We start from the raw sequence: 25,996 nt of genomic DNA, 5'->3' as shown, positions 1-25,996 counted from the left end.
CACATATACAGTACTTTAAGGACTTGATCGCTCTGGGTGTACTACAGCATATGCACTGAGAGGTCCTCTTTCACCCGCATAGGGTTTTTTTGTTAAAAATACTTTTTTAATGGTTAGATTTACATGGAAATGTGTAGGAGAGGTAATTTTTTCATACTTGAAAAATGGTTAGCAGTTAGCATATTACCAAATATTACAGAAGGTAACATAGAAACTTTGCTGCATTCACGTAATGCGATGCGTCAAACGTTTTCGCAAGTTTTTGGCACAATAGCCCATTGACTTGAATAGGCTGCCTATTGGTGCAACAAACCTGCTAAAGAAGCTCCGGTACATTTTTTACCACTAAGCAAAGCGTGTTTATGCATGTTCACATGGAAAACATGTGACTGCTACCTGCATTTGGGATGGCATTAAAAATGAATGGCACTGCAAGCGTGATGCGCTTTTCTGTTCACATTTCCCTGTCGCTCAGGCATTATTACAGCCTTAAAGTAAAACTTTACCCATAACCACTTGATAAAAAATGTTTTTTATCAAGGAACATACATTCCACATTCAGGCCTCATGCACACTGGACGTTCTAAAAAAAAAAAGCCAGTAGCGTTGGCTGTAGAAAGCTGTAGAATGAGTTTTTCAGCGTTTTTGCTGTAGCGGTTTTTAGCTGTAGCGTTTTTTAGCTTTTTTTTTTAACAAAATTATACAATACGATTCTATGGGCAGCTGGCAGAGCTCTCCTCAGACATGTCTGGTCATGTTGACATTACCCAACCCCCCCCCCCCCCAGGCCTAATAGTTATGCTACAAAAATTGGTGTGTGCCGTATATTGCTTCCAGTGTTGCGCCTGTGCTATTTTGCTGAAGCCCAGACCAAAATAAACTGTTACATTCCTGGAATGCTGGGATTGTCAATGGTCACATTTGCTTGTGTCCTAAACCAAACTGTTAAATCATCAAACGATTGGTGTCATAACTGATCACGTGTGCAGGTTCATGGCAGTTGCAGCTTAAACAGAAGCAGCTCCCTTGGCTGTAAAGGATAGGAGGGTTTAATTCTGCTTTAACCACTTCAGCCCCGGAAGGTTTTACCCCCTTCCTGACCAGAGCACTTTTTACAATTCGGCACTGCGTCGCTTTAACTGCTAATTGCGCGGTCATGCAATGATGTACCCAAACGAAATTTGCGTCCTTTTCTTCCCACAAATAGAGCTTTCTTTTGATGGTATTTGATCACCTCTGCCGTTTTTTATTTTTTGCGCTATACACGGAAAAAGACCGAAAATTTTGAAAAAAAAATTATATTTTCTACTTTTTGTTCTAAAAAAAATCCAATAAACTCAATTTTAGTCATATATTTAGGCCAAAATGTATTCGGCCACATGTCTTTGGTAAAAAAAATGTCAAGTGTATATTTATTGGTTTGCGCAAAAGTTATAGCGCCTACAAACTAGGGTACATTTTCTGGAATTTACACAGCCTTTAATTTATGACTGCCTATGTCGTTTCTTGAGGTGCTAAAATGGCAGGGCAGTACAAAACCCCCACAAATGACCCCATTTTGGAAAGTAGACACCCCAAGGAAATTGCTGAGAGGCATGTTGAGCCCATTGAATATTATTTTTTTTTGTCCCAAGTGATTGAATAATGACAAAAAAAAAAAAAAAAAAAAAATTACAAAAAGTTGTCACTAAATGATATATTGCTCACACAGGCCATGGGCATATGTGGAATTGCACCCCAAAATACATTTAGCTGCTTCTCCTGAGTATGGGGATACCACATGTGTGGGACTTTTTGGGAGCCTAGCCGCGTACGGGGCCCCGAAAACCAATCACTGCCTTCAGGATTTCTAAGGGCGTACATTTTTGATTTTACTCCTCACTACCTATCACAGTTTTGAAGGCCATAAAATTCCCAGATGGCATAAAACCCCCCCAAATGACCCCATTTTGGAAAGTAGACACCCCAAGCTATTTGCTTTGAGGCATGTTGAGTCCATGGAATGTTTTATATTTTGACACAAGTTGCGGGAAAGTGACAAATTTATTTTTTATTTTTTTTGCACAAAGTTGTCACTAAATGATATATTGCACCCCAAAATACATTTAGCTACTTCTCCTGAGTACGGGGATACCACATGTGTGGGACTTTTTGGGAGCCTAGCCGCGTACGGGACCCCGAAAACCAATCACCGCCTTCAGGATTTCTAAGGGTGTAAATTTTTGATTTCACTCTTCACTGCCTATCATAGTTTCGGAGGCCATGGAATGCCCAGGTGGCACAAACCCCCCCAAATTACCCCATTTTGGAAAGTAGACACCCCAAGCTATTTGCTGAGAGGCATGGTGAGTATTTTGCAGCTCTCATTTGTTTTTGAAAATAAAGAAAGACGAGAAAAAAAAAATTTTTTTTCTTCAATTTTCAAAACTTTGTGACAAAAAGTGAGGTCTGCAAAATACTCACTATACCTCTCATCAAATAGCTTGGGGTGCCTACTTTCCAAAATGGGGTCATTTGGGGGGGGGTTTTGCCACCTGGGCATTCCATGGCCTCCGAAACTGTGATAGGCAGTGAAGAGTGAAATCAAAAATTTACGGCCTTAGAAAGCCTGAAGGCGGTGCTTGGTTTTCGGGGTCCCGTACGCGGCTAGGCTCCCAAAAAGTCTCACACATGTGGTATCCCCGTACTCAGGAGAAGCAGCAGAATGTATTTTGGGGTGTAATTTCACATATTCCCATGGCATGTTTGAGCAATATATCATTTAGTGACAACTTTGCGCAAAAAAAAAATAAAATAAATAAAAAATTGTCTCTTTCCCGCAACTTGTGTCACAATATAAAATATTCCATGGACTCGACATGCCTCTCAGCAAATAGCTTTGGGTGTCTACTTTCCAAAATGGGGTCATTTGGGGGGGGTTTTGAACTGTCTTGGCATTTTATGCACAACATTTAGAAGCTTATGTCACACATCACCCACTCTTCTAACCACTTGAAGACAAAGCCCTTTCTGACACTTTTTGATTACATAAAAAAATAATTTTTTTTTGCAAGAAAATTACTTTGAACCCCCAAACATTATATATATTTTTTAAAGCAAATGCCCTACAGATTAAAATGGTGGGTGTTTCATTTTTTTTTTTTTCACACAGTATTTGCGCAGCGATTTTTCAAATGCATTTTTTGGGGAAAAACACACTTTTTAAAATTTTAATGCAGTAAAACACACTATATTGCCCAAATGTTTGATGAAATAAAAAAAATGATCTTAGGCCGAGTACATGGATACCAAACATGACATGCTTTAAAATTGCGCACAAACGTGCAGTGGCGACAAACTAAATACATTTTTAAAAGCCTTTAAAAGCCTTTTACAGGTTACCACTTTAGATTTACAGAGGAGGTCTACTGCTAAAATTACTGTCCTCGATCTGACATTCGCGGTGATACCTCACATGCATGGTGCAATTGCTGTTTACATTTGACGCCAGACCGACGCTTGCGTTCGCCTTAGCGCGAGAGCAGGGGGGACAGGGGTGCTTTTTTTTTTTTTTTTTTTTTTTTTATTTTTTTTTTTAATCTTATTTTTAAACTGTTCCTTTCATTTTTTTTTTTTTTTTTTTTTTTTTTTTTTTTTTTAAATCATTTTTATTGTTCTCAGGGAATGTAAATATCCCCTATTATAGCAATAGGTAGTGACAGGTACTCTTTTTTGAAAAAATTGGGGTCTATTAGACCCTAGATTTCTCCTCTGCCCTCAAAGCATCTGACCACACCAAGATGATGTGATAAAATGCTTTCCCAATTTCCCAATGGCGCTGTTTACATCCGGCGAAATCTAAGTCATAAAATGCTCGTAGCTTCCGGTTTCTTAGGCCATAGAGATGTTTGGAGCCACTCTGGTCTCTGATCAGCTCTATGGTCAGCTGGCTGAATCACCGGCTGCATTTTCAGGTTCCCTGTTGAGACAGGAGAGCCAGAGAAAAACACGGAAGACGTTGGGGGGGGGGGGGGGGCATTCCCTCCCACTGCTTGTAAAAGCAGTCTAGAGGCTAATTAGCCGCTAGGATTGCTTTTACATGAAAGCCGACCGCTGGCTGAAAAGAATGATACCAAGATGATACCTAAACCTGCAGGCATCATTCTGGTATAACCACTCAAAGTCGTGAATGGCGTACCTGAAGACAAAAAAATGGTTAACAATAAAGCACAGTAAACGGTAAAGTATAAAAAATTGCATACCTGAAAAGCAAACATGATAAAACATAATAACAATAAAACATTGCAGAATAGAATACAGTAAAAAAGAGCAGAACAATAGAGAGAATAGAGAGAGAGAGAACAATAAAACGACAACTATTTTTTTTTTATTTTATAATTTTGTTTGTGTTTTTTTTTTTTTTACACTTTTTTTGTAACTAACTTTTATAACTGTAACCGGTTCCAGGTTCGGGTCTCTCAAAATGCGATGGCATCTTGGGAGACCCTGTGAAATGGCGCCTAGTCTGTGCAATGCTGTACCCTACGCTAATACTCAACTAGTGAATGGTAGCGTTCAAAACATTCACCAATGCAAAGACCAGGATTGTCAGGACAGGAGGGACAATAATAGCGGGAGTCACGCCTATATCTGCGCTTGCTGCAGACACGACATTTTTTTTGGGGGGGTTCGCTGGGTAGGGGTACTCGGGAGGACATAAAGAAAATGCCTCTCATGCAGCCGACTGCATTTGGTTGGGGATGTGAATGGGGGAAGTACGGGCGCTGCAGAAGCGGTGGGTTCCCAATTAGGATTGGCGAATGCAACAGGAAGGGCATTATGGGCACGACGGGCCTGTGTTTGTCTTTTTGGTGGCAGCGGGACACTACTTGTGCTTGCCACCTCACCAGCTTGAACTGCATTTATGGGACTCGCCATGTCACCAAGTGTTACTGCAGTGCTGGTTTGACTACGACCGGGGTGTACTAGGCTGCTGGTGCTTGCCAGTTCACCAAAACGCTACAAAAAAAACTGTTAGCGATCGCAGGGATCAGGCCTGACTCTGCGAACGCTGCAGTTATGCGTTTAGTGTTTTGTAAGTGACAGTGATCGATCGATACTGCACTTGGGTGGGCTGGGCGGAGGGGCAAAACGCAGGTGCTAGCAGGTATCTGGGCTGATCCCGCTAACACTGCGTTTTTGGGAACCCTAAACTGCTGGGGATGCTAGTATAGATCTGATCGGATCAGATATTGATCCGTTCAGATACTATACCACTAAGGGAGGTGTACAGTGCGTGCGTGGGTGTTAGCGGTACTGGCGCTAACCTGACGCTGCCTGGGGCTGGTACTTGCCAGTTCACCAAAACGCTACCAAGAAAACTGTTAGCGATCGCAGGGATCAGGCCTGACCCTGCGAACGCTGCAGTTATGCGTTTAGTGTTTTGTAAGTGACAGTGATCGATCGATACTGCACTTGGGTGGGCTGGGCAGAGGGGCAAAAGGCAGGTGCTAGCAGGTATCTGGGCTGATCCCGCTAACACTGCGTTTTTGGGAACCCTAAACTGCTGGGGACGCTAGTATAGATCTGATCGGATCAGATATTGATCCATACAGATACTATACCACTAAGGGAGGCGTATGCTGCGTGCGTGGGTGTTAGCGGTACTGGCGCTAATCTGGCGCTGCCTGGGGCGACGCATATCACCGCCGGGCGATCAGGGGGCTAAACCTTTATTCGGTAATAAACGGCGGGTGCCCTGACACTATAAAAAATAAACGAACTAACCAGCGTCACCCGTAACGGTTATACCGTGATCAGTGGTGAAAGGGTTAACTGGGGGCAATCAAGGGGTTAAAACATTTATTAGATAGTATATGGGGGTCCCTGACGCTATAAAACGCTGACGGCAAACCTAAATATTTACCTCCCTAACTAGCGTCACCAGCGACACTAATACAGCGATCAGAAAAATGATCGCTTAGTGACACTGGTGACAGGGGGTGATCAAGGGGTTAAAACTTTATTAGAGGGGGGTTAAGGGGGTACCCTAGACCTAAAGGGGGCTACCACTCACTGCCCTAACACTGTAACTGTCACAAACTGACACCAATCAGTAATCAGAAAAAAAAAATACTGCTTGGTGGCAGTTTGTGACGGGGGGGGTGATTGGGGGGCGATCGGGGGGGGGGGGGTCGTTGGTGTTTTGCCTGGCATGTGCCTGGCATGTTCTACTGAGTGTGTTTGCTGCACTTACATGTCTTCTCTCCTCGGCGCTGGAACGGAAACTGCCGAGCCGAGGAGAGATGACATCACATCCTCTGCCTGTGTGAAACTACACACAGGCAGGGGAGGATTCCGATTGGCTGGGAGCGATCGCGAGGGGGGGGGCCACGATCGGATGGTCTCCCCCTCGCCTCCCAACGCTCCCAGTGAAATGCCGACCGCCGCTGGCACCGGGGGGGGGTGTCCGATCGGACCCCCCGCCCGCGGGAGGCAGATCACGTACGGGTACGTGATTCTGCCTGCCCATGCCATTCTGCCGACGTATATCTGCGTTAGGCGGTCGGCAAGTGGTTAACTTCTACCCAGCTGGTCACTGTACATAAACAGCAGAGTTGCCCTTTCATTGTCCCGAGTGGACATACAGGAACGTCCCTCAGAGCGGGAGCCACGTGACTCTGTGATGGCTGTGATCACAGGGCACAGCCAAGATGGGATTGGGATATTGGTGCTGTGATTGGCCCTTCCGATCACGTGACGGCTGTGTCCAATCAGCCTTCACAGTGTAAACAGACAAGCGTCTGTGTCAGTTCTCCCTGCTGGGCTTATAGCACAGATCCACACACAGTACACCAAGCACCACTGTCCCTTTCCCCATAAACAGCTGTCAGTGCCCCCATAACCATCTGTACCAGTGCACAAAACATCGGTCAGTGTACCATCACATCTGTACCAGTGTACAAAACATCGGCAATAGTGTTCCATTGGGACATCAACATCTGTCAGTGTACAAGTGCACAAAAACATCTGTCGGTGTACTAGTGTCCCACCAATAAATAAAACATTTAAAGTGCCCCCGTGTATGCCTGCAAAGGCGAACACACACGTTGGTCCTGTACACATACATAAACAGCGATCGCACCACATTTGGGGTATCGCCCCCGAACGTCAGAGTGAGAGCAATAATTCTAGCACCAGACCTCCTGTGTAACTCTAAAATGGTAACCAATAAAGGCTTATAAAGCATCGTCTATGGAGGTTTTTAAATACCGATGTTTGGTGCCATTTCACAAGCGTGCGCGATATGTTTGGTATTGATTTACCCGGCGCAACACCATATTTTATACTTTACCAAAAATGTGGGTATTGTCTCCGTGTGCATTGAAATTCCTTAAAATGTATTTATGCGTTATTGTGTAAAATTGCATTCGAAAAACTGCTGCACAAATACCGTTTGACCTAAAAACTTGTAAAACCCACTATTTTATTCTCTAGGGCCTCTGTTACAAAAATATATAATGTTTGGGGGTAATTTCTAGCAAAAATACAGATTTTTACTTGTAAACAAAGTGTCGGAATAAGGTCTGGTCTTAAAGTGGATAATGGCAGAAGGTGCTCCTTGGATGTTGCGCTTCTCTGTGGCCAGGCTGTGAAAATGCCTTGCACGTGGTATCTCCATGCTCAGGACAAGTAGCAGAATGTGTTTTGGGGTATAGTTGCAAGTATGCTTTTGCCTTGTGTGAGAAATAACTTGTTTAATATGACATTTTTGTGAAAAGAAATAAATTTAATTTCTTTGTTTTCCAAAAATTTGTGGGAAAATATTACAACACAAAAAACGTGTCATGACTCTTACTAAATACCTTGGACTGTACTTTCCAAAAAGGGGTCATTTTTGGGGGGTATTTGTACGGTCTTGACATGTTGGTGCCTCAAGAAATTAGGTCGTCAGTACATTAGGTTAATACATTTTCAATGATTTGTACCATAGCTTGTAGACCTCTGTGCAATTCGCTCCACAGCCGCCATGGAAATGTGTGAACCGGCTGCATGGAGAGCCGGTCACAATCTCCTGTCGTGTGAACTGGATGCGGGGAAACCTGCATCCAATTCACACTAGTGTGAACTCAGCCTTAAATAGCATAGACACTTTTTAATGATTTACATAGCTATACCTGCAAAAGGGGCCATCCTTAAGTGATCTAGCGGGCCTTCATTTTCTGACTAAAGTTCCACTTTAAGGATGGTATAATAAGAAAGGGGAAGGCAGGAGGAGTTGGAGGAAGTTAAGGGATTATGGGAGGATGGGGGCAGATTAGAGTTTTGAATTGCAACCAATGCAGAGCACCCTACAAAAGTCAGTGAGAGGTGAGCTCCTCATTGGGCAGAATGTTTTTCTGAACTACAGTTTCCGAAAAACCATTATTTGGTTACTTCATGTGTAACTTCTTCAAAATGGAATAAAGACGATAGCCATGCTCTTGCTATTGCCCTTTTAGCTGCTGTGAGTATGTGAGGTTCCAGTCTGAAACTAATAAGTATTCATGCCACTGTCTTTGCATAGTATTATGTAGACTTTCACCCAATATTTGTTTGCAGCCATGCAATCCCACCAGTTGTGTGAAAGTACCATGATTGGTATCCGCAAAAGCTGGAGGGGGGCAATTTGGGATGGTCTTAGATTCTTGCTGGTGCAGTATTAATCTGTAGCTGGACTCTTAATCTGTAGATGGAGTCTACCAGAGTAACGTTTTTAGAGCATACAGAAGAAGTGGAGCCAGATTTGGTTCCAGTCTTCTGCTTGTATGGGGCACTATAGTTTAGATTTCCCTTTCCTGGGCATAAGGCAGAAGGGTGCTTGTTGAGGTGTTGTGTAGCAAAGAGTTATTGAGCTGACACTCAAAGGGGTGAAACCCTAAAATTTTAATATAAATTACAGCAGCTAAAATCCATACTTTGCACATGGTCTGCTATGGCTTAGAAGCTTGCCTTTCATCTTCTTTGACCCAGTCCAAACATCACTTCCCCAGGTTTCCTCTTCTTGGGTTGCCTTGCAGGGTCCCATGGTGCCACCCTTTCGCATGCATCCCCAGCTGAGAACTACAGCCCGAAGTCCAGAGCAGTCTGCGCCGACATATACAGGAATCCTAGTACACTAAAACATCAAGCCATGCCCCTGCTCCTCCCCAAGGCAAGAGATTGACTGCCGAAAACATGCATTTGTTTGCATGATGCTAGGGATGATGGGAAATGTCTCAAGGCTGGCAATTGTGACTTATAGTGAAGTATTCCCAAACAGCAAGTTTGGGAGCTGCACTGAGCAATCCAGAGGCTTCAAGAAAATGAAGTGTAGTGTAAGCGTTTTGTGACATGTTTACACTTGATGCTGCACTGAGCAATGCTGACAAGGTGGGCAGCAGTAAAGTTAAAGCGGAACTTCAGTAATTTTTTCAACTTTCCATCTATTAAATCTTGTTTTAACTTTGGATAGTAAAACATTTTATTTTTTTACTGCCAGTAAAAATACCTTATACAGCCCACTTTCTGTTGTCTGGTAAAAAGCCTAGGCTTATGACATCATGCACAGCTCTCTCACTCTCGTGAGAGTTTGCGGGGACGGGATGGGGGGGGGTGAGTCATTAGAGAACCAATGAGCTGCAGAGCTGGAGATGTGCCTCTGTGTAAATCCAGGAAGTGAACAGGCAGCAGCTTCAGTTAAAATGGTTGCAGCCAGACTCCATGGAGAGAAACTTCTGCAGCTATATATACAGTCAGGTCCATAAATATTGGGACATCGACACAATTCTAATCTTTTTGACTCTATACACCACCACAATGGATTTGAAATTAAACAAACAAGATGTGCTTTAACTGCAGACTTTCAGCTTTAATTTGAAGGTATTTACATCCAAATCAGGTGAACGGTGTAGGAATTACAGCAGTTTGTATATGTGGCTCCCACTTTTTAAGGGACCAAAAGTAATGGGACTGATTAACAATCATCCATCAAACTTTCACTTTTTAATACTTGGTTGCAAATCCTTTGCAGTCAATTACAGCCTGAAGTCTGGAATGCATAGACCTCACCAGATGCTGGGTTTCATCCCTGGTGATCCTCTGCCAGGCCTTAACTGCAACTGTCTTCAGTTCCTGCTTGTTCTTGGGGCATTTTTCCCTTCAGTTTTGTCTTCAGTGAGTGAATGCATGCTCAATCTGCTCAATTCAGGTCAGGTGATTGACTTGGCCATTGTATAACATTCCACTTCTTTCCATTAAACTCTTTGGTTGCTTTCGCAGTATGCTTCGGGTCATTGTCCATCTGCACTGTAAAGCGCCGTCCAATGAGTTCTAAAGCATTTTGCTGAATATGAGCAGATAATATTACCCGAAACACTTCAGAATTCATCCTGCTGCTTTTGTCACCAGTCACATCATCAATAAATACAAGAGAACCAGTTCCACTGGCAGCCATACATGCCCACGCCATGACACTACCACCACCATGCTTCACTAATGAGGTGGTATGCTTTGGATCATGAGCAGTTCCTTTCCTTCTCCATACTCTTCTCTTCCCATCACCCTGGTACAAAATGATCTTGGTCTCATCTGTCCATAGGATGTTGTTCCAGAACTGTGAAGGCTTTTTTAGATGTTCTTTGGCAAACTCTAATCTGGCTTTCCTGTTTTTGAGGCTCACCAATGATTTACATCTTGTGGTGAACCCTCTGTATTCACTCTGGTGAAGTCTTCTCTTGATTGTTGACTTTGACACACATACATCTACCTCCTGGAGAGTGTTCTTGATCTGGCCAACTGTTGTGAAGGGTGTTTTCTTCACCAGGGAAAGAATTCTTTGGTCATCCACCACAGTCTTTTGGCGTTGCTGAGCTCACCGGTGTGTTCTTTCTTTTAAAGGATGTTCCAAACAGTTGATTTGGTCCATAATGCTTTATGGACCCAGGTCTACGATATGCTGAAATTACTCTTTTGAGTTGACTTTCCAATGCTACCTGGAGAGGTGCTGCTCACCAATGATAAGCGGACTACTAAACTTGCGCTATGCGCAATTTCCACAAAACCTGGGGTCTGTGACTCTTAAGCTTTTTGCCACAAGGTTTCGACTACCCTCTATTAGACCTCTGAGAAGCAGCTCCCATCATCTGATGTTGAAGGGGTGCCTCCAGGGCTTCTGCGATACTCCTCTTCACCTCTTAACTCTTCTCCCCTTTTCCCTTCTTTCCTCCTCTTCTTCTCTCTTCCCTCTTTTCTCTCTTCCCTCTCTTCCCTTACAATCCTGTAGATTCATGTTGACAGTACAAAAGACCCCCAAGGTCACATACTGCCCTCTTCCTAACCTTTTGTACCATGTTGAACTGTTGGCTGATGACCACTCTGTACTGTTGACCTACATGCCATACTTATGCTTACAGTATCTCCTTTAATGCTGTCTTTGCCTGTAAAAACAAACTTTTTAATAGCACAATTACAATAAAAGTCAATTAATGATCAACCTTATATAATAGGAAAAGTGCATCAGAGGTGTTTTTTTTTGTTTTGACAGTGTGTATAGGGAGAGACCTGCACCTGCTTTTGTCACTCACCTGTCTGCCTAACATAAATCCAGTGTGGTCCTTAGAGAAAAGTAAGAAGAGTAACTGGAATTTATTTATTTTTGATGGCTTTGTGTCATGTCTGCCTGAAACCATCTGAGATAAGTATACCAAGAAAAAATCCAGCCAAGGTGGGTCTCTGCAGATGGGGAGACGACAAGGCAGCATTCTGCTATTTAAATTTTGTGCTTCGAGGTTTAAATTTCTCCTGCGTGTTTGGTATGCAGCTCAAATGGTGCAGAACTTCTCCTGCCTACATTCCCTAGTTTAGCATTGAAACAATCTCACTCATAATATATTCTCACATACCAAGAGTAAATTGATATTGCTAGCCTGAAGGTGATGTTATAGTGTGTGGGAAGGATGCAAGTGGTTTTAAGGCTGTAAAGTGTAGTTTGTGTATATTTTAAGTAATTCACATGTATAGTAGGTGTGTGATTAGTGCGTTTCTGGATACAGTTGGTACCTTCACTTTTTTTTTTTAAATCAGATACTTCCTCATCTGAAAGCTTCTGAATCCAGTGTTCCACCTTATACAGCAGACTTCATCATGTAACACTTTTCCGTAGCATGTACACAATTCGTTTTGTAAATGTCCTTTTAATGGCATTTTTCATGCGGCGACTCTCTCGAGTTTTCCAGAATCTAATGGCAGAATTCTCAGGCATGCCCTTCAATCAGACCTATTTAGGAAAAGGTTATTAGAATACTGAATTTGTATCTGCAGCTGTCTGCCAGAGGCTTCGTAGGAATCCTCACACTTGTCATATTCGTGCAGGCTAGGAGTTATGTAACTGGCATCAGGTACTGCAAACGCCTGTCTGCGTGGGTAGGAGGACACTGTGCTCACGCAGAACTGGAACCAGGGAGGTGAGTCAGTCAGGGCGAACTGTCCTGGATGGCATCCTGTTTATGGGTGTCGTACACTGTGCCTCTTGCAGATGTTTCCCTCTGACACGAGTGAGTAAAACTACAGTGATGGTCATCACCTGCTGTGAGAAGAATGGATCAAAAGGTGATTTCATGACACCGCGTCTTTAGAGTTGTAATCTTGGCATATGTCAGTGTGATCTCCTCTGAGCTGCAGCAGGTATTAACATTAGAATACAGACAGAAATGCTGTTGTGTGGATATTCTATATATCTATTTGCATGGTCTCAGGTAAGTGGTGGAAGATTAGGGTAGACATAAAATCTGCCATGCCAGCTATAGGATTTTGGTGTGCTTTCTTGATGGGTTGTGTCTCCTGCTCTATATTGCAAAGTCGTGTTTTCCTCTACAGCTGTGTCGCTGTCATCCCTCTCTTCTGAGACTTGCATGTTCTTTCACTGCCCCCTCTAATTGTGGGAGCTTTGCCTTTATGGTGCATTGGCTGAAGCCCAGATTTACTCCTAGTCTCTGGGACAATGGCAGCTCTGTTAATCAGGCATGATGTTGTTTGTTGTACACAATTAAGGGAAGTGATATTATTAGTGTTGCCTCATGACTGCGTGACGTGTTAACCCCTTTCACACTGGGGCAAGCAGAAGTTCAAAAGGGCAGTGATTCTTTTTATATTGCATTATTCCTAGCATCCTGAATTGTTTAGTTGTGTGCAAGTACTACTACAGTGTGAATTATAATTTAGTTGTAAATGCCACACCACTAGTTCGTCTGATCATACTGGAGTCATTGCTAATTGCTAAGGTTTTAGAGGGAGAAAAGATGTAGTAGTTCTCTAATGTCTATACATTCCTTAAAGTGGAACTAAACTCTCTCAATCTATATTAAAGTATAACTAAAGAGATATATATCTATATCTATATCTATATCTATCTCATGTAAAGAGTGGTGATGGATTAGAACACCACTCAGGTTTATACTGTTGTCTGTATTCCCTTTTAGAGAGATTCACCCTCTCTATTTGTCCTGTTTTTTGGGTTGTCGCCAGAAGACAAATGGAGGTGAAATCTTCCAATGGTAACACTAGTTCTGGTGACGTCCAGGGATTCCCTGACTTTGGAGGGATTTCCTCTTTTGGCTATGGGACAGGAAGTGAAGGGAAATCTCCCCAATGGGATTCAGATGGCAAAAAATAAACTGACAGTGATACTCAACAAAATAAAGTATGGTTTGAGGTTAATTTTTGGTGCTCAGGTACAGTTTAGTTCCACTTTAAATACTGGTTTATTTAAAATTCAGTTGTAATGGCTGTAATGCTGGTTACAAGCAAAGAAAACTTGATGTTACACTCAGCCTGCATATAATGGCTTGTAAAGGAAATTTTTTATATCCATTCACCTCTTGATTTTTTCTGAACTTTAATCTTATGAATTCTGTTTTCATGGGAATATATGGCAGGTGGTCAGCCATCTGCTTGCCTGGAGTTGGATAGAGAAATCAGACGGGCACGCTGCTGGTTCTGGGTTTGCCAGCCATTAAAGGAAAACGCCACTTTTTAAAGCAGTCAGTGTATTTAAAATGCCAACAGTGGGGAAGACTGTTCACTATATTTATACAGAACTCCCACAGAAATGTAATTTGACTATGGCTAATAATGTGACTGTAGTAACAGACCCTCCCACTCGGCTATATGTCAGTATTACATTGTATATCCCTGTATATTGCGGTCGTTCAGATGCTTATCTAATAGTTTCTTGAAACTATCAATGCCCCCCCGCTGAGACCACCGCCTGTGGAAGGGAATTCCACATCCTTGCCGCTCTTACAGTAAAGAACCCTCTACGTAGTTTAAGGTTAAACCTCTTTTCTTCTAATTTTAATGAGTGGCCACGAGTCTTGTTAAACTCCCTTCTGCAAAAAAGTTTTAACCCTATTGTGGGGTCACCAGTATGGTATTTGTATATTGAAATCCTATCCCCTCTCAAGCGTCTCTTCTCCAGCGAGAATAAGTTCAGTGCTCGCAACCATTCCGCATAACCAATATCCTCCAGGCCCCTTATTAGCTTTGTTGCCCTTCTTTGTACTTGCTCCATTTCCAGTATGTCCTTCCGGAGGACTGCCCAGAACTGGACAGCATACTCTAGGTGCGGCCGGACCAGAGTCTTGTAGAGCGGGCGCATTATCATTTTATCTCTGGAGGTGATCCCCTTTTTAATGCATGCCAATATTCTGTTTGCTTTGTTGGCAGCAGCTTGGCATTGCATGCCATTGCTGAGCCTATCGTCTACTAGGACCCCCAGGTCCTTTTCCATCCTAGATTCCCCCAGAGGTTCAGATTCAGCAAAAGATCACCTGGTAAAACTCTGCAATTAAATTTTCTAAACTCTTTGCAATGTAAATTACTGACCTAAAGACTATTTTTTTTTTCTTTTTTTGTTAGATCATTGTGCTAACGCGCACAATTATTTTGCATCGTTGTACTTTTAATGTGTATGTCAAGACCAGATAAATGGCATAGGCAGTATACAGTATATTTGCAATACCTGGACATTCCCTATGTTTTATCCCTTTAAGGACCCTTCAAGTACATAAATACCTTTTAATTTGCCAGAAATTCAACCAACCCCTTAAGGCTAGGTGCATATCTGTGTAGGTCAAGAACCTGTGCATATTGCATATGTGGCTGCATTTTTTAGAAAGTTGGGTTGACTTTTCCCTCATTCTTTATGGAGACACAGCAGCCCAATCAAATGCAGCCACTCCAGTGCTCTTCATTTGCTTTTGGTTCCTGTGCTTAGTGGCTGCTCTGTTGCCTTCTGAACACAAGAGGTCAGCCGCTCAACAGAATGCTTTGCATTTTCTGAATTGGTGAAGTGTGAAGTGAAGTGATTGGATGAGATGGTGACGTCATACTCTCCACTTTGTTTATTGCAAAGCATTCTATGAATGGCTCCTGTGCCAAGCAGCTGACCTGTGTTCAGAATGCAGCAGGGCAGCCACCTGGTGCAGGACCTGGAAGCAAGTGGAGATCACTGGAATAGCGGTCTATACTTGACTTATTTCCACGTTTCAGGGGAATCAGCTAGCTATGATATGTGCATGGTATTGGTCCAAGCTGGACCAATGTAACTATGTATAAAATATCTATACAGCAGGAAACACCCTAAGAAGAAAATCTAAACCGGACTTTAGAGGTACCATATCAATTGATGTATAATCTATCAAAAGCTTTTATTCATATAACATTTTTAAAATCCCAAGAAATGTTTTTTCTCGGTGTGTTTTTGCTGTACAATAAGTGGAGGATGTGGTACCTGTAAATCCAATGGATGCTCCCCATATTGTTTTTGCGTTAAAATATCTATAACTGGAAATCATCTTTAAAGGGATTGTAATGCAAATTTGTAAACGCTAGCTTTATTTTTTGCTGGTAAATTTGAAATTTGCATTTTTAAAATTTTGAGGTCTTGTCAGCCAGCCTTTTTAGGTTTCCTTTCATATTTTCTTAAGATTCCTATATTCCTCAGTTGTACATGTATGCAGCTGTTTACAGAGCTTAATAGCTCTTGCTGAAATTTACACACATAAGGGAGGGAGAGCAGTGATTATGCCCAGCACAGCTTCTCCTTTTGTACAGGTAAGGTATAGATTCAATCGGAGAACATGCATCTTAAGACATAAATCCTGCTTTGTTCACGCGTATAAAGCTTATACTTGTCATGATTTTAAAAATTATGTGTACAATTCATATTAAAGTGATCCTTCATGCATAAAAACATAAAGTGGAGCTTTGCTTTTAAAGCTGAAGGTTAGGTATGATTTTTTTTTTTTTAACATTGTTACATGGATATGTAGATGTGCATATTTCGTACCTGTGCAACCCCTGTGTAATCTGTATATCACTGTAGTAGTCACTGCTGAAAGTAGCAGTGTTCGGGGGTGCAGTGGCCAGCATCTGCAGTTCCTCATAGTATCCATAGAGGATCACTCAGCGCTGGACCCAAAAGACTGCTAAGATCACTATAATAGTAATGACTACAACAGTGATTTTCAGCTTGCATAGGGATCAGCCAGGTTTAAGATATGCATACTTACATTGGTCAGGAAGTGTTAATTTGCCATAATTCTCTCACATAAATTATATACATCATGCCACTGAATTTTATGTTTTTTTATTAATTTTTTTTAAATCTTCGAAGTACCTTTTTATTCCTGCAGTACTGTTGTGTGGTCACACATTCCTTCCCTGTTTTTTGGCATCTGCAGGGAAAGATCCTTGGGGGGGCTTCTATTACTCTGCTGATGCATGCTCTCTACAGCGTGAGTCTGTGTCTGGCCAACCCTGAGCAATTAAAAAAAGAAATTCAAAATAAATATTAAATATCAATAAAACTATTTTACATCTCCCTACAAATCTTTATTGAACATCAAATGTGTATTTTTTTTGGGCATTAATATGGTGTAGGCAGAGTCAGAGATGGCTAATACTAGCTTTCGTTTTGTTCAGACGGCATCTGCACACACAGCTCTTATTTTACTTTACAGGTATTGGCAATTACATTATGTACAGTGCCTTGAAAAAGTATTTATAACCTCGAAGTTTTTCCACATTTTGTCATATTACAACCAAAAACTTGTATTTTATTGGTATTTTATGTGATACACAAAGTGGCACATAATTGTGAAGTGGAAGGAAAATGATAAATGGTTTTCAATTTTTTTTTTTTTTTTTTTTTTTACAAATATCTGAAAAGTGCGGTGTGCATTTGTATTCGGCCCCCTTCACTCTGATACCTCTAACTAAAATCTAGTGGAACCAATTACTTTCAGAAGTCACCTTAGTAAATAAGAGTCCACTTGTGTGTAATTTAATCCCAGTATAAATACAGCTCTTATTTGAAGCCCTCAGAGGTTTGTTAGGAAACCTTTGTGAACATATCGCATCATGAAGGCCAAGGAACATACCAGACAGGTCAGGGATAAAGTTGTGGAGAAATTTAAAGCACGGTTAGGTTATAAAAAAAAAAATCCCACACTTTTAACATTTCACAGAGCACTGTTCAATCCATCATCTAAAAATGGAAAGAATATGGCACAACTGCAAACCTACCAAGACATGGCCGTCCTAAACTGACAAGGCTGGGCAAAGGGCATAAATCAGAGAAGCAGCCACGAGGCCCATGGTAACGCTGCAGAGATCCACAGTTCAGGTGGGAGAATCTGTCCAAAGGACAACTATCAGTCTTGCTCTCCACAAATCTGGCCTTTATAGAAGAGTGTCAAGAAGAAAGCCGTTGTTGAAAGTTATCGAGAAGCCATGTGGGGGACACGGCAAACATGTGGAAGAAGGTCCTCTGGTCAGATGAGACCAAAATTGAACTTTTTGGCCTAAGAAGCAAAATGCTGTGCAGTGTTAGTTTTCCGCCACACATATCATCTTGAACACACCATCCCCACCATGCAACATGGTGGTGGCAGCATCATGTCGTGGGGATGCTTTTCTTCGGCAGGGACATGGAAGCTGGTCAGAGTTGATGGGCAAGATGGATGGAGCCAAATACAGGGCAATCTTAGAGGAAAACCTGTTAGTCTGCAAAAGACTTGAGACTGGGGCGGAGGTTCACATTCAAGTAGGACAACAACCCTAAATATACAGCCAGAGCTACAGTGAAATGGTTTAGATCAAAGCATATTCATGTGTTAGAATGGCCCAAGTCCGGACCTAAATCCAATTGAAAATCTGTGGCAAGACTTACAGCTGTAATTGCAGCAAAATGTGGTTCTACAAAGTATTTACTCGGGGGCTGAATACAAATGCACGCCACACTTTTCACCTATATATTTGTAAAAAGTTTGGAAAACCATTTATCACTTTCCTTCCCCTGCCTAATTATGTGCCACTTTGTGTTGGTCTATCACACAAAATCCCAATAAATTACATTTACGTTTTTAGAAAATTTCAAGGGGTGTGAATACTTTTTCTGGAATCGTCTTCCAGGGCAGCATCCGAGAGATGGGCTCCTCCCTGAAACAGGAAACAAATTAGTCCACCATTATAAATTTGTCAGTCTTACCTGGGTGCCTCCAGTTGTTTGTGTTTCCTCCGGACCCACAGGAGCTGCAAAACATTTATTTTTTTCAAAGTCTCTGTGCTTTTTGCAAGGGACCCCCTGTCCAGCATCCTTTTCAGCCCAGCAGGCCTCTGGAGGGCGAGCAGGGGCAGCAACTTGAGCATAATGCTCTGCCTTAGGTTTCACCCCTACAGAGGGGCTTGCAACCATCCCCCCCAAGCTGCAACAGATGCCACTGGCGGTTTCCCCCCGGATGCCGTTCCTTCCACTGGTGGAGGCCCGCTTGTCTGCCTGCTGCCAGCCCGCCGTACTACCACAAAAAGCGGCTGCTACACCCAGCACCCTCCTGGCGTCTTTCACATGGCCGGCCCCACAGGATGTACCAAGATGGTGCAGATAGGCCGAAAATGTCACTTTTGGTCACGCAGTTCCGGTTGGCCATTTTGGTGAAGGCTGGAAGCCTTCTAAGAAAACAATAGAGCAAGTCACTTCCCGTAAAATCATTTCAGGGGGGCGGCCCGAATTAAAAAAAAAAAAAAAAAAAAAAAAGCAGAGAAAAATTACAGAAATCAGCAAAGGCCTCTCTTTCTAATGGAAAACCAGGAAGGAGGACACCAGAGGAAGCAGCATGTGCAGATATGTCCACAGACCTGCACGGGGTCAGCTTGGGGAGGTGCCTAATGCAGAAAGCAGTTAAGGGCAGAGGATCCTGGTGGCTGACCATTTCGGACACTTCTCCACCCTACCCTGCAGATCCTGCAAGCCAGGACAGCTCCAAGGTAAGCCAGAGTACTCTGGAGTCCTCTCTCTTCACCTTACTGCAAAGTTGTCTATTTATATGCAGTTTGGTAAACCGCCTACCTCACAGGGCCCTTTGTGCTTGTTTACAAGCAAAGACCCCAGAGGAAAAAAAGGCAAAAAACGGCAACAAAACATGCGCTTCTTGCGGCCACTGTTTTCCTCCTGACTGGAAAAAGCCTTTATGCCAAAAATGCATAGACAAGATAGTGGCTAAAGAATCGCAAGGTTACCTCAAAGACCTGCACCGTTCTTTCGAAAAAGAAATAAAGAGCACCATGGTGCCACTACGCTCAGCAATTGAGAAATTAGAGGCATCGGCAAGTGCTAGTTAAACTGGTACCCCATCTACAAGCGGGACATGCGTCCCTTTTGGGTAGCAGGGAGAAGGTAGAGCGGCAAGAGGACGATGAATCTGAACAGGAATCTGAGACAGGCCTATGCTCATATTCTGAAGAAGATCCGTCATCAGAGGGTAACTTGTTCCCCTCAGAAGATTCCAATAGTCTTCTAAAAGCTATAGCCGACACGCTGGGCATCAAAGAGCAAAAAAGCCGCAGAGCTTGCCCCACATGACAAAATGTATAAAGGATTGCAGCCCAAGATACCTAGAACGTTTCCAGTACACCAAACTCTTAAAGACATTGTCAAAAAAGAGTGGGAAGAACCAGAGCGGTTTAAACACAGATATCCATTTGCAGAAGCGGATATCAAGACCTGGGCTAAATGCCCCAAAGTGGATGCCTCTTTAGCATGAGTCACAAACAAATCCGACTTGGCTTTTGACGATGCGGGTACCTTAAGTGACCCCATGGATAAGCAGATAGAAGCCCTCCTGAAGAGGGCCTGGGAAGCAGGGGCGGCAAATCTGAATCCAGCGATAGCTTCCGCCTGCACAGCCCGCACCTTACTAGTTTGGTTGACCCAGCTACAAGAGTTACTAGAAGGTGACACACCAAGAGAAGAACTGGTAAGAACTATCCCCACACTGACCAGAGCGGCAGCTTTTCTAGTGGTTTCCTCGCTGAAATCGTAAGGGTATCTTCAAGGGCCACAGTTCTAGTGAACTCGGCCCGAAGATTCCTATGGCTGAAGTCATGGGAAGGCGATATCTCTTCCAATTACAGACTATGCGGAATCCCATTCACGGGAGACCTGCTATTCGGGCCTGCCCTAGAAACTGTACTAGACAGACTGCACCAAAAAAACAAAGGGTTCCCCCAAACCAAAAAGAAGCAGGGGAAGGCGCCCTTTCGGCAATTCAAAAAAGTCAACATGTCTGGAGCAAAAAAGCGCTGGGGACAGCAAAACAAAAAAGGCAAGGGAGAATTCATCCTCAAGCTTCCTAATCCAAAAAACAATGACGGTCTTCAGGTGGGGGGCAGACTCGCAGCTTTTGCCCACCAGTGGATGAAAACCACAGGAAACAAATTCATCCACCGCACCAAAGCAGAAGGCTATGCAATAGAATTTTCCGCCCGCCCCCCAACCAAGTACTTGATAAACATCCTACCAAGGGATGAGGATCGGGCAAAGGCCTTTGTAGAGTCCCTGGAAAACCTGCTAAATCAGAAAGTGATCTGTCATGTCCCTCAAAAAGAGGACAAAATGGGATTTCTTTGCATATCTTCACAAAGAAAAAACCACCAGGCAAGCTACGGCTCATACTGAATCTCAAGCCAACAGGAGAATAAAATACAAAAAATTCAGGCTGGAGTCTATCTAGTCAGCCAGAAATATCCTACCACAAGGAACATTTATGGCTACAATAGACTTACAGGATGCTTACCTACATGTCGTCAAAGATTCCTGAGGTTCGCATTTCAGGGACTGGCAGCCACCCTACACCTGCAGTATACGGCTTTCCCTTTCGGCTTACTGTTCTTTGCAGACTCAACAGAGATCCTAGAAACCAATCTGCGCACACGCATGTCCTATCTACAAAACCTGGGGTGGATAATAAATACAGAAATCACAGCTGACCCCAAGCCAGAGAGTAGTGTACTTGGCCTATGTACTGGATGTCAGACTAACCAAAACCTTCCTAATGGAGGAAAAAAGCCCGAAAAAAATCACGCAGGCAATAGCCTCTCTGAGGACTATCACGATCGGACAAGGAATGGCAGTGCTAGGACTGATGACGTCTTCAATCCCAGCCATCACCTGGGTGCAGATTCACATGAGACCTATACAGAATTGAATTTTGTCCCAGTGGGATGGCAACCCCTCATCCCTAGACTCGTCCATTTCTGTTCCTGAACTCAGTCAAACAAACACTCCAGTGGTGGCTCAATCCACGCCAATACATCGAGGGGTGCAGATGGGCTCAAACCAACCCTGTCAGGATTACCAAAGATGCCAGTATCCTAGGTTGGGGAGCACACATGGGGGAGCTCTGCACATGGGAAATGGAACTCCAAATGGTCTCAAGCCTCCTTGAATATGAGGGAGCTAAAAGCTGTGGAAGAGGCACTAAAAGCCTTCCAACCAGCGATACAGGGGAGAGATGTAAGGGTTCAATCAGACAACACCATGACCGTGGCATACTTTAAACAGGAAAGGGGGGACAAAATCCCAAAGCCTGATGATCCTGACGGAAACAATTCTTTTATGGGCAGAAACAAACATAAGATCAATATCAGGCATCCACCTGAAAGGAAAGGACAATACGCTGACAGATTTTTTGAGCTGGAAGACTATAAAACAGACAGAATGGATGCTAAATCAAGCAACCTTCTCACGGATCACAAAAACATGGGGAGTACCCAAGGTAGATCTGTTCGCCTCCAAGGCAAACACAAAATTACTAACATTCTTTTCACTGGATCCCACAGATGGCAACAGTGGAGTAGATGCATTCAGCCAAAGCTGGAGTCAGCAGTTGTGTTGTGCATTCCCTCCAACTGCCATAATACCAAGAGTGATTAAAAAAAATCAAAGCAGAGAAAGCAGCGGTGATACTCGGCACCATACTGGCCCCAAAGAGCATGGTTCAGCCACTTGAAGAACTCCCGCGTCCAGCCACAGCCGACACTGCCGGATCTTCCAGATCTCTCATCGGTGACCAGTCAACCATCCAAACCACAGACTCCTGAAGCTTTTGGCTTGGTTGCTGAAAGGGTAAGACTACAAAACAAAGGGCTGTCAGACAGTGATCAACACTATTCCAGACTGCAGAAAACCCGTAACTAGTGAAATCTACGAGAAGGTAAGGAAAAAGTTTGTCTCCTGGAATAAACACAGATTCCCGGCAGACGGAGTATCCCGACGATTCTGGATTTCCTACAGGAAAGTGCAGAAAAGAACATCTCTCAGAGTACACTTAAGGTACAAGTGGCAGTACTCTCCTGCTTTATGGACACCAGACTAGCAGAGGATCTGCTGATAAAGCGATTGATTCCTAATGTCACTAAACTGTGCTAGACCTGCAAAAATTGACAGAACTCCAACATTGGATATGTCCACAGTGCTCAGAGGATTTCTCTCCCCCATTTGAACCATTGGAAGACTGCTCAGACAAAAACCTTACTCTAAATACTGCACTTCTAGTGGCCCTGGTATCGGCCAGAAGAGTAAGCGAAATCCATGTGCTTTCCAAGATGAAACCTTACTGCCTGATATAAACAGACAAAATAATCCTCTCACCAAACCCAGCTTTTCTACCAAAAGTCTCTTCAACATTTCATAAGACACAAAATGTAATTTTCCCATCGCTTCCAAAATCTATGGATAGCAAGAAAAGAGACATAGGCTCCATGTACACGGCTGCTGTTAAACAGACGTTCAGAGGAAGTTGGACACTTTTCAACGGCTCCTGAACTCATTCAATGTTATCTTATATGTACATGTACACAGGTTCATTTACTGTCGTTTTTAGACAGTTGCGTTTATAGGCCGATGTTAAATGCAGTAACCCACGTTTCGTTTATAGGCGTTTTTTAGTTTTTGGCCATTTCTAAAAGGAAAAAAAAATTTTTTTAACGCTTCTAAGCGCAAACGCGGCATGTAAACGTGGCATAACGGATGTTTTAAATGTGGGTTACTATCTGTCAAGTTAAATCATTAGGAGAGGTTGTAAAAATGTCCCGTGTACATGAAGCCTTACAATAAGCTAGATGTAAGAAATACGCTCATAGCATACCTTGAGAGAACGAAGGATTGGCAAACAACTACCTCTTTATTCGTCCTCTATGCAGGAACCAATAAAGGAAAACGGGCATCAAAAAACACGACCAGCAGATGGCTAAGTATTTCCATACAGACTGCCTATGAGGCACAAAACCTCACCCATTCAAGCGGGATCAGAGCCCATTCAACCAGAGCCTGGGCAGCCTTGGTTGCAGAAAAAGCAGGGGCAACTCTGGAGCAGATCTGCAGGGCAACAACATGGTCGAGCTTCGGTACCTTTGCAAGGCACTACTGTATAGACCAACTGTCCGGCCAAGACCAGGCATTTGATTGCAAGGTGCTCCAGTCTTTATCCCCACCCTAGTAAGTATTGCTTGATGCATCCTCTCGGATCCTGCCCTGGAAGACGATTCGAGAAAACAGAGTTAGGTACCTGGTACTCTTTTTCTTAGAAGTCTTCAAGGGCAGCACTAGTTCCCACCCTAAAGCGATAATACCACGTATAGTGGGGAAGCTTTAGCTTACTGGGAGTTATTTCGGTGCTTTAATATAACTGAGGCACACAGGTAAGAACGACAAATTTATAATGGTGGACTAATGTGTTTCTTGTTTCAGGGAGGGGGAGCCTATCTCGGATGCTGCCCTGGAAGACGACTTAGAAAAAGTTACCAGGTACCTAACTCTGTTTTCAAGGCACTGTATATAATACGGATTTATATTTTTAAAACTGAGTTTGTTGGGGGGTTTTTTTTGAGAGTTTCTTAGTAAATGTAATCAGTCGGCATCTACATTATATCCCGCCTACGTAGTGTTGATCAATAGGAGGACATGGAGGAGGGAGGGGAGTATAATTTACCACTGTGTATATGCCCACATGTGTGACCATACTCATGTGGGCTGCACAGATGAGAAAGAGAGCACATGAAGAGCTTAGAAGGGAAATAGAGTATGAGCACGCTCAGTACAGGACACCAGCTGGTACACACAATCTCAGCTTGCAGTGGGGACACACAAGGTGGGAGGGACAGCTGAAGGCAGGATCAACCAGGTATATTTAACTTTACACAAAATTAATGCTTTGGTGGCTTTGTGAGTGTGAACACTGTTGTATAGCATGTTATGAGCGTTTTCATGGTCTGGGTTTAGTAACATTTAAACTTTAATGCTTATTGATCAGTTGACCTTGTGGTGGGTATTGTATTATTGGTATATAGTTATATGAAACGGGCAAGAGTTATGCCATCGCCGTAAAAACCATCTCCAAGAGTTGCAGAGATTCTTGGCCCAGTCTAGATTTCAGTAGGTACTGTAAAAAGCTTAACTGGCTCTTTCCAGATTTCTGCAAGCCGAGTTTTCTATAATGCATATGTATAATGCATTTGTACAACTTTTTCATGTAGTTTTATAATTGGCACAATCCAATGTTTTGTACAAACCTACATTTTGGGCCTAATGATTGTGCTGACAATGAAAACTTTCAAATTTAAAACAGATTGATTTTAGTCATTTAGTTGCAGAATTTATAATGCGCAAGGTTTCTTAACAATCCCTGTGATTTTAGTTACCATGGATATCTGCTTAATCCATAAGAATAGGATGGCACCACACAGTACATGGCTAATAAGAGAGAATGCTGCTGTCAGTACTTAAAGAGAAACTGCAGTCTACTCACATAATTTGTAATAAAAACATCTTTGCCATTCAGAAGCTTCCCTCCAACCACTTTGCATACCCTGTTTCCCCGAAAATAAGACCTAGCGTGATTGTCAGTGATGGCTGCAATATAAGCCCCCCCCCAAATAAGCCCTACCTTGTTTCCCCGAAAATAAGCCCTTCCCTGAAAATAAGACCAAGGTCTTTAACTAGGGCTTATTTGGGGGGTAGGGCTTATATTGCAGCCATCACCGACAATCATGCTAGGTCTTATTTTCGGGGAAACAGGGTAGTTTATATATACTGTGATTCTGTAATTGCCAAATATGCTTTAGAAATCTCTCCCTCCACCAAGTTTGGCTGCCTGTTCACTTCCTGGATTTACACAGAGGCACACCTCCAGCTCTGCAGTCCTGCAGCTCTGATTTGGCCCTCTTATGACTTATCCCACCTCCCTTACTATTCAAAGTTAAAACAAGGACAGAAGATTTAATAGATGAAAAGTTGAAAAAAATTACTAAAAGCGGAGTTCCACCCAAAAATTGAACTTCCCCTTTAAGTGATGGTGACCCCCTGACATGCCACATTTGGCATGTCATTTTTTTTGGGGGGGGGGAGGGGGGGGGTACCCAGTTCTTAAGGGCACCAAGCTCCCACTTCCTCCTCTGGCTCTGTGGTGCCGGAGGGAAGTTCACCTCTCCCCCCTCCCTCCCCTGCAGTCTTCTGGGACACGTCCCAGAAGATTGCCCGGTCATTCACAGCACGGCTCGCGCATGCACAGTGAACACCCGGCTATGGCTTCACAGTTAGAATGCCGGCGCTGTAGAGAGAAGGGGGTAGAGGAGCGAGTCTTTGTACGCTCGCATCGCTGGA

At 43.1% G+C, this 25,996-nt stretch overlaps 1 protein-coding gene across 7 annotated transcripts in view; it reads left to right on the top strand.

Moving 5' to 3' along the window:
* The window catches only part of PIK3CB (phosphatidylinositol-4,5-bisphosphate 3-kinase catalytic subunit beta), a 264,723-nt gene that overhangs the window by 119,889 nt on the left and 118,838 nt on the right, over positions 1-25,996 (top strand). For 2 of the 7 annotated variants that reach the window (XM_073625871.1, XM_073625864.1), the window contains exon 1: positions 12,477-12,606. The exons of 4 other annotated variants lie outside the window; for them this stretch is intronic. Coding sequence is in view for 1 of the 3 variants with exons in the window: in XM_073625864.1 (XP_073481965.1) it covers positions 12,504-12,606 (103 nt within the window). In the remaining 2 variants the exon portion in view is untranslated. One more of the 7 variants, XM_073625870.1, reaches the window with a different exon arrangement.

The sequence above is a fragment of the Aquarana catesbeiana genome, linkage group LG04 (genome assembly GCF_042186555.1).
Source record: "Aquarana catesbeiana isolate 2022-GZ linkage group LG04, ASM4218655v1, whole genome shotgun sequence".
NCBI lineage: Eukaryota > Metazoa > Chordata > Amphibia > Anura > Ranidae > Aquarana > Aquarana catesbeiana.
The sequence above is the reverse complement of the archived record's forward strand: the minus strand, read 5'-3'. Positions and strand labels throughout refer to the sequence as shown.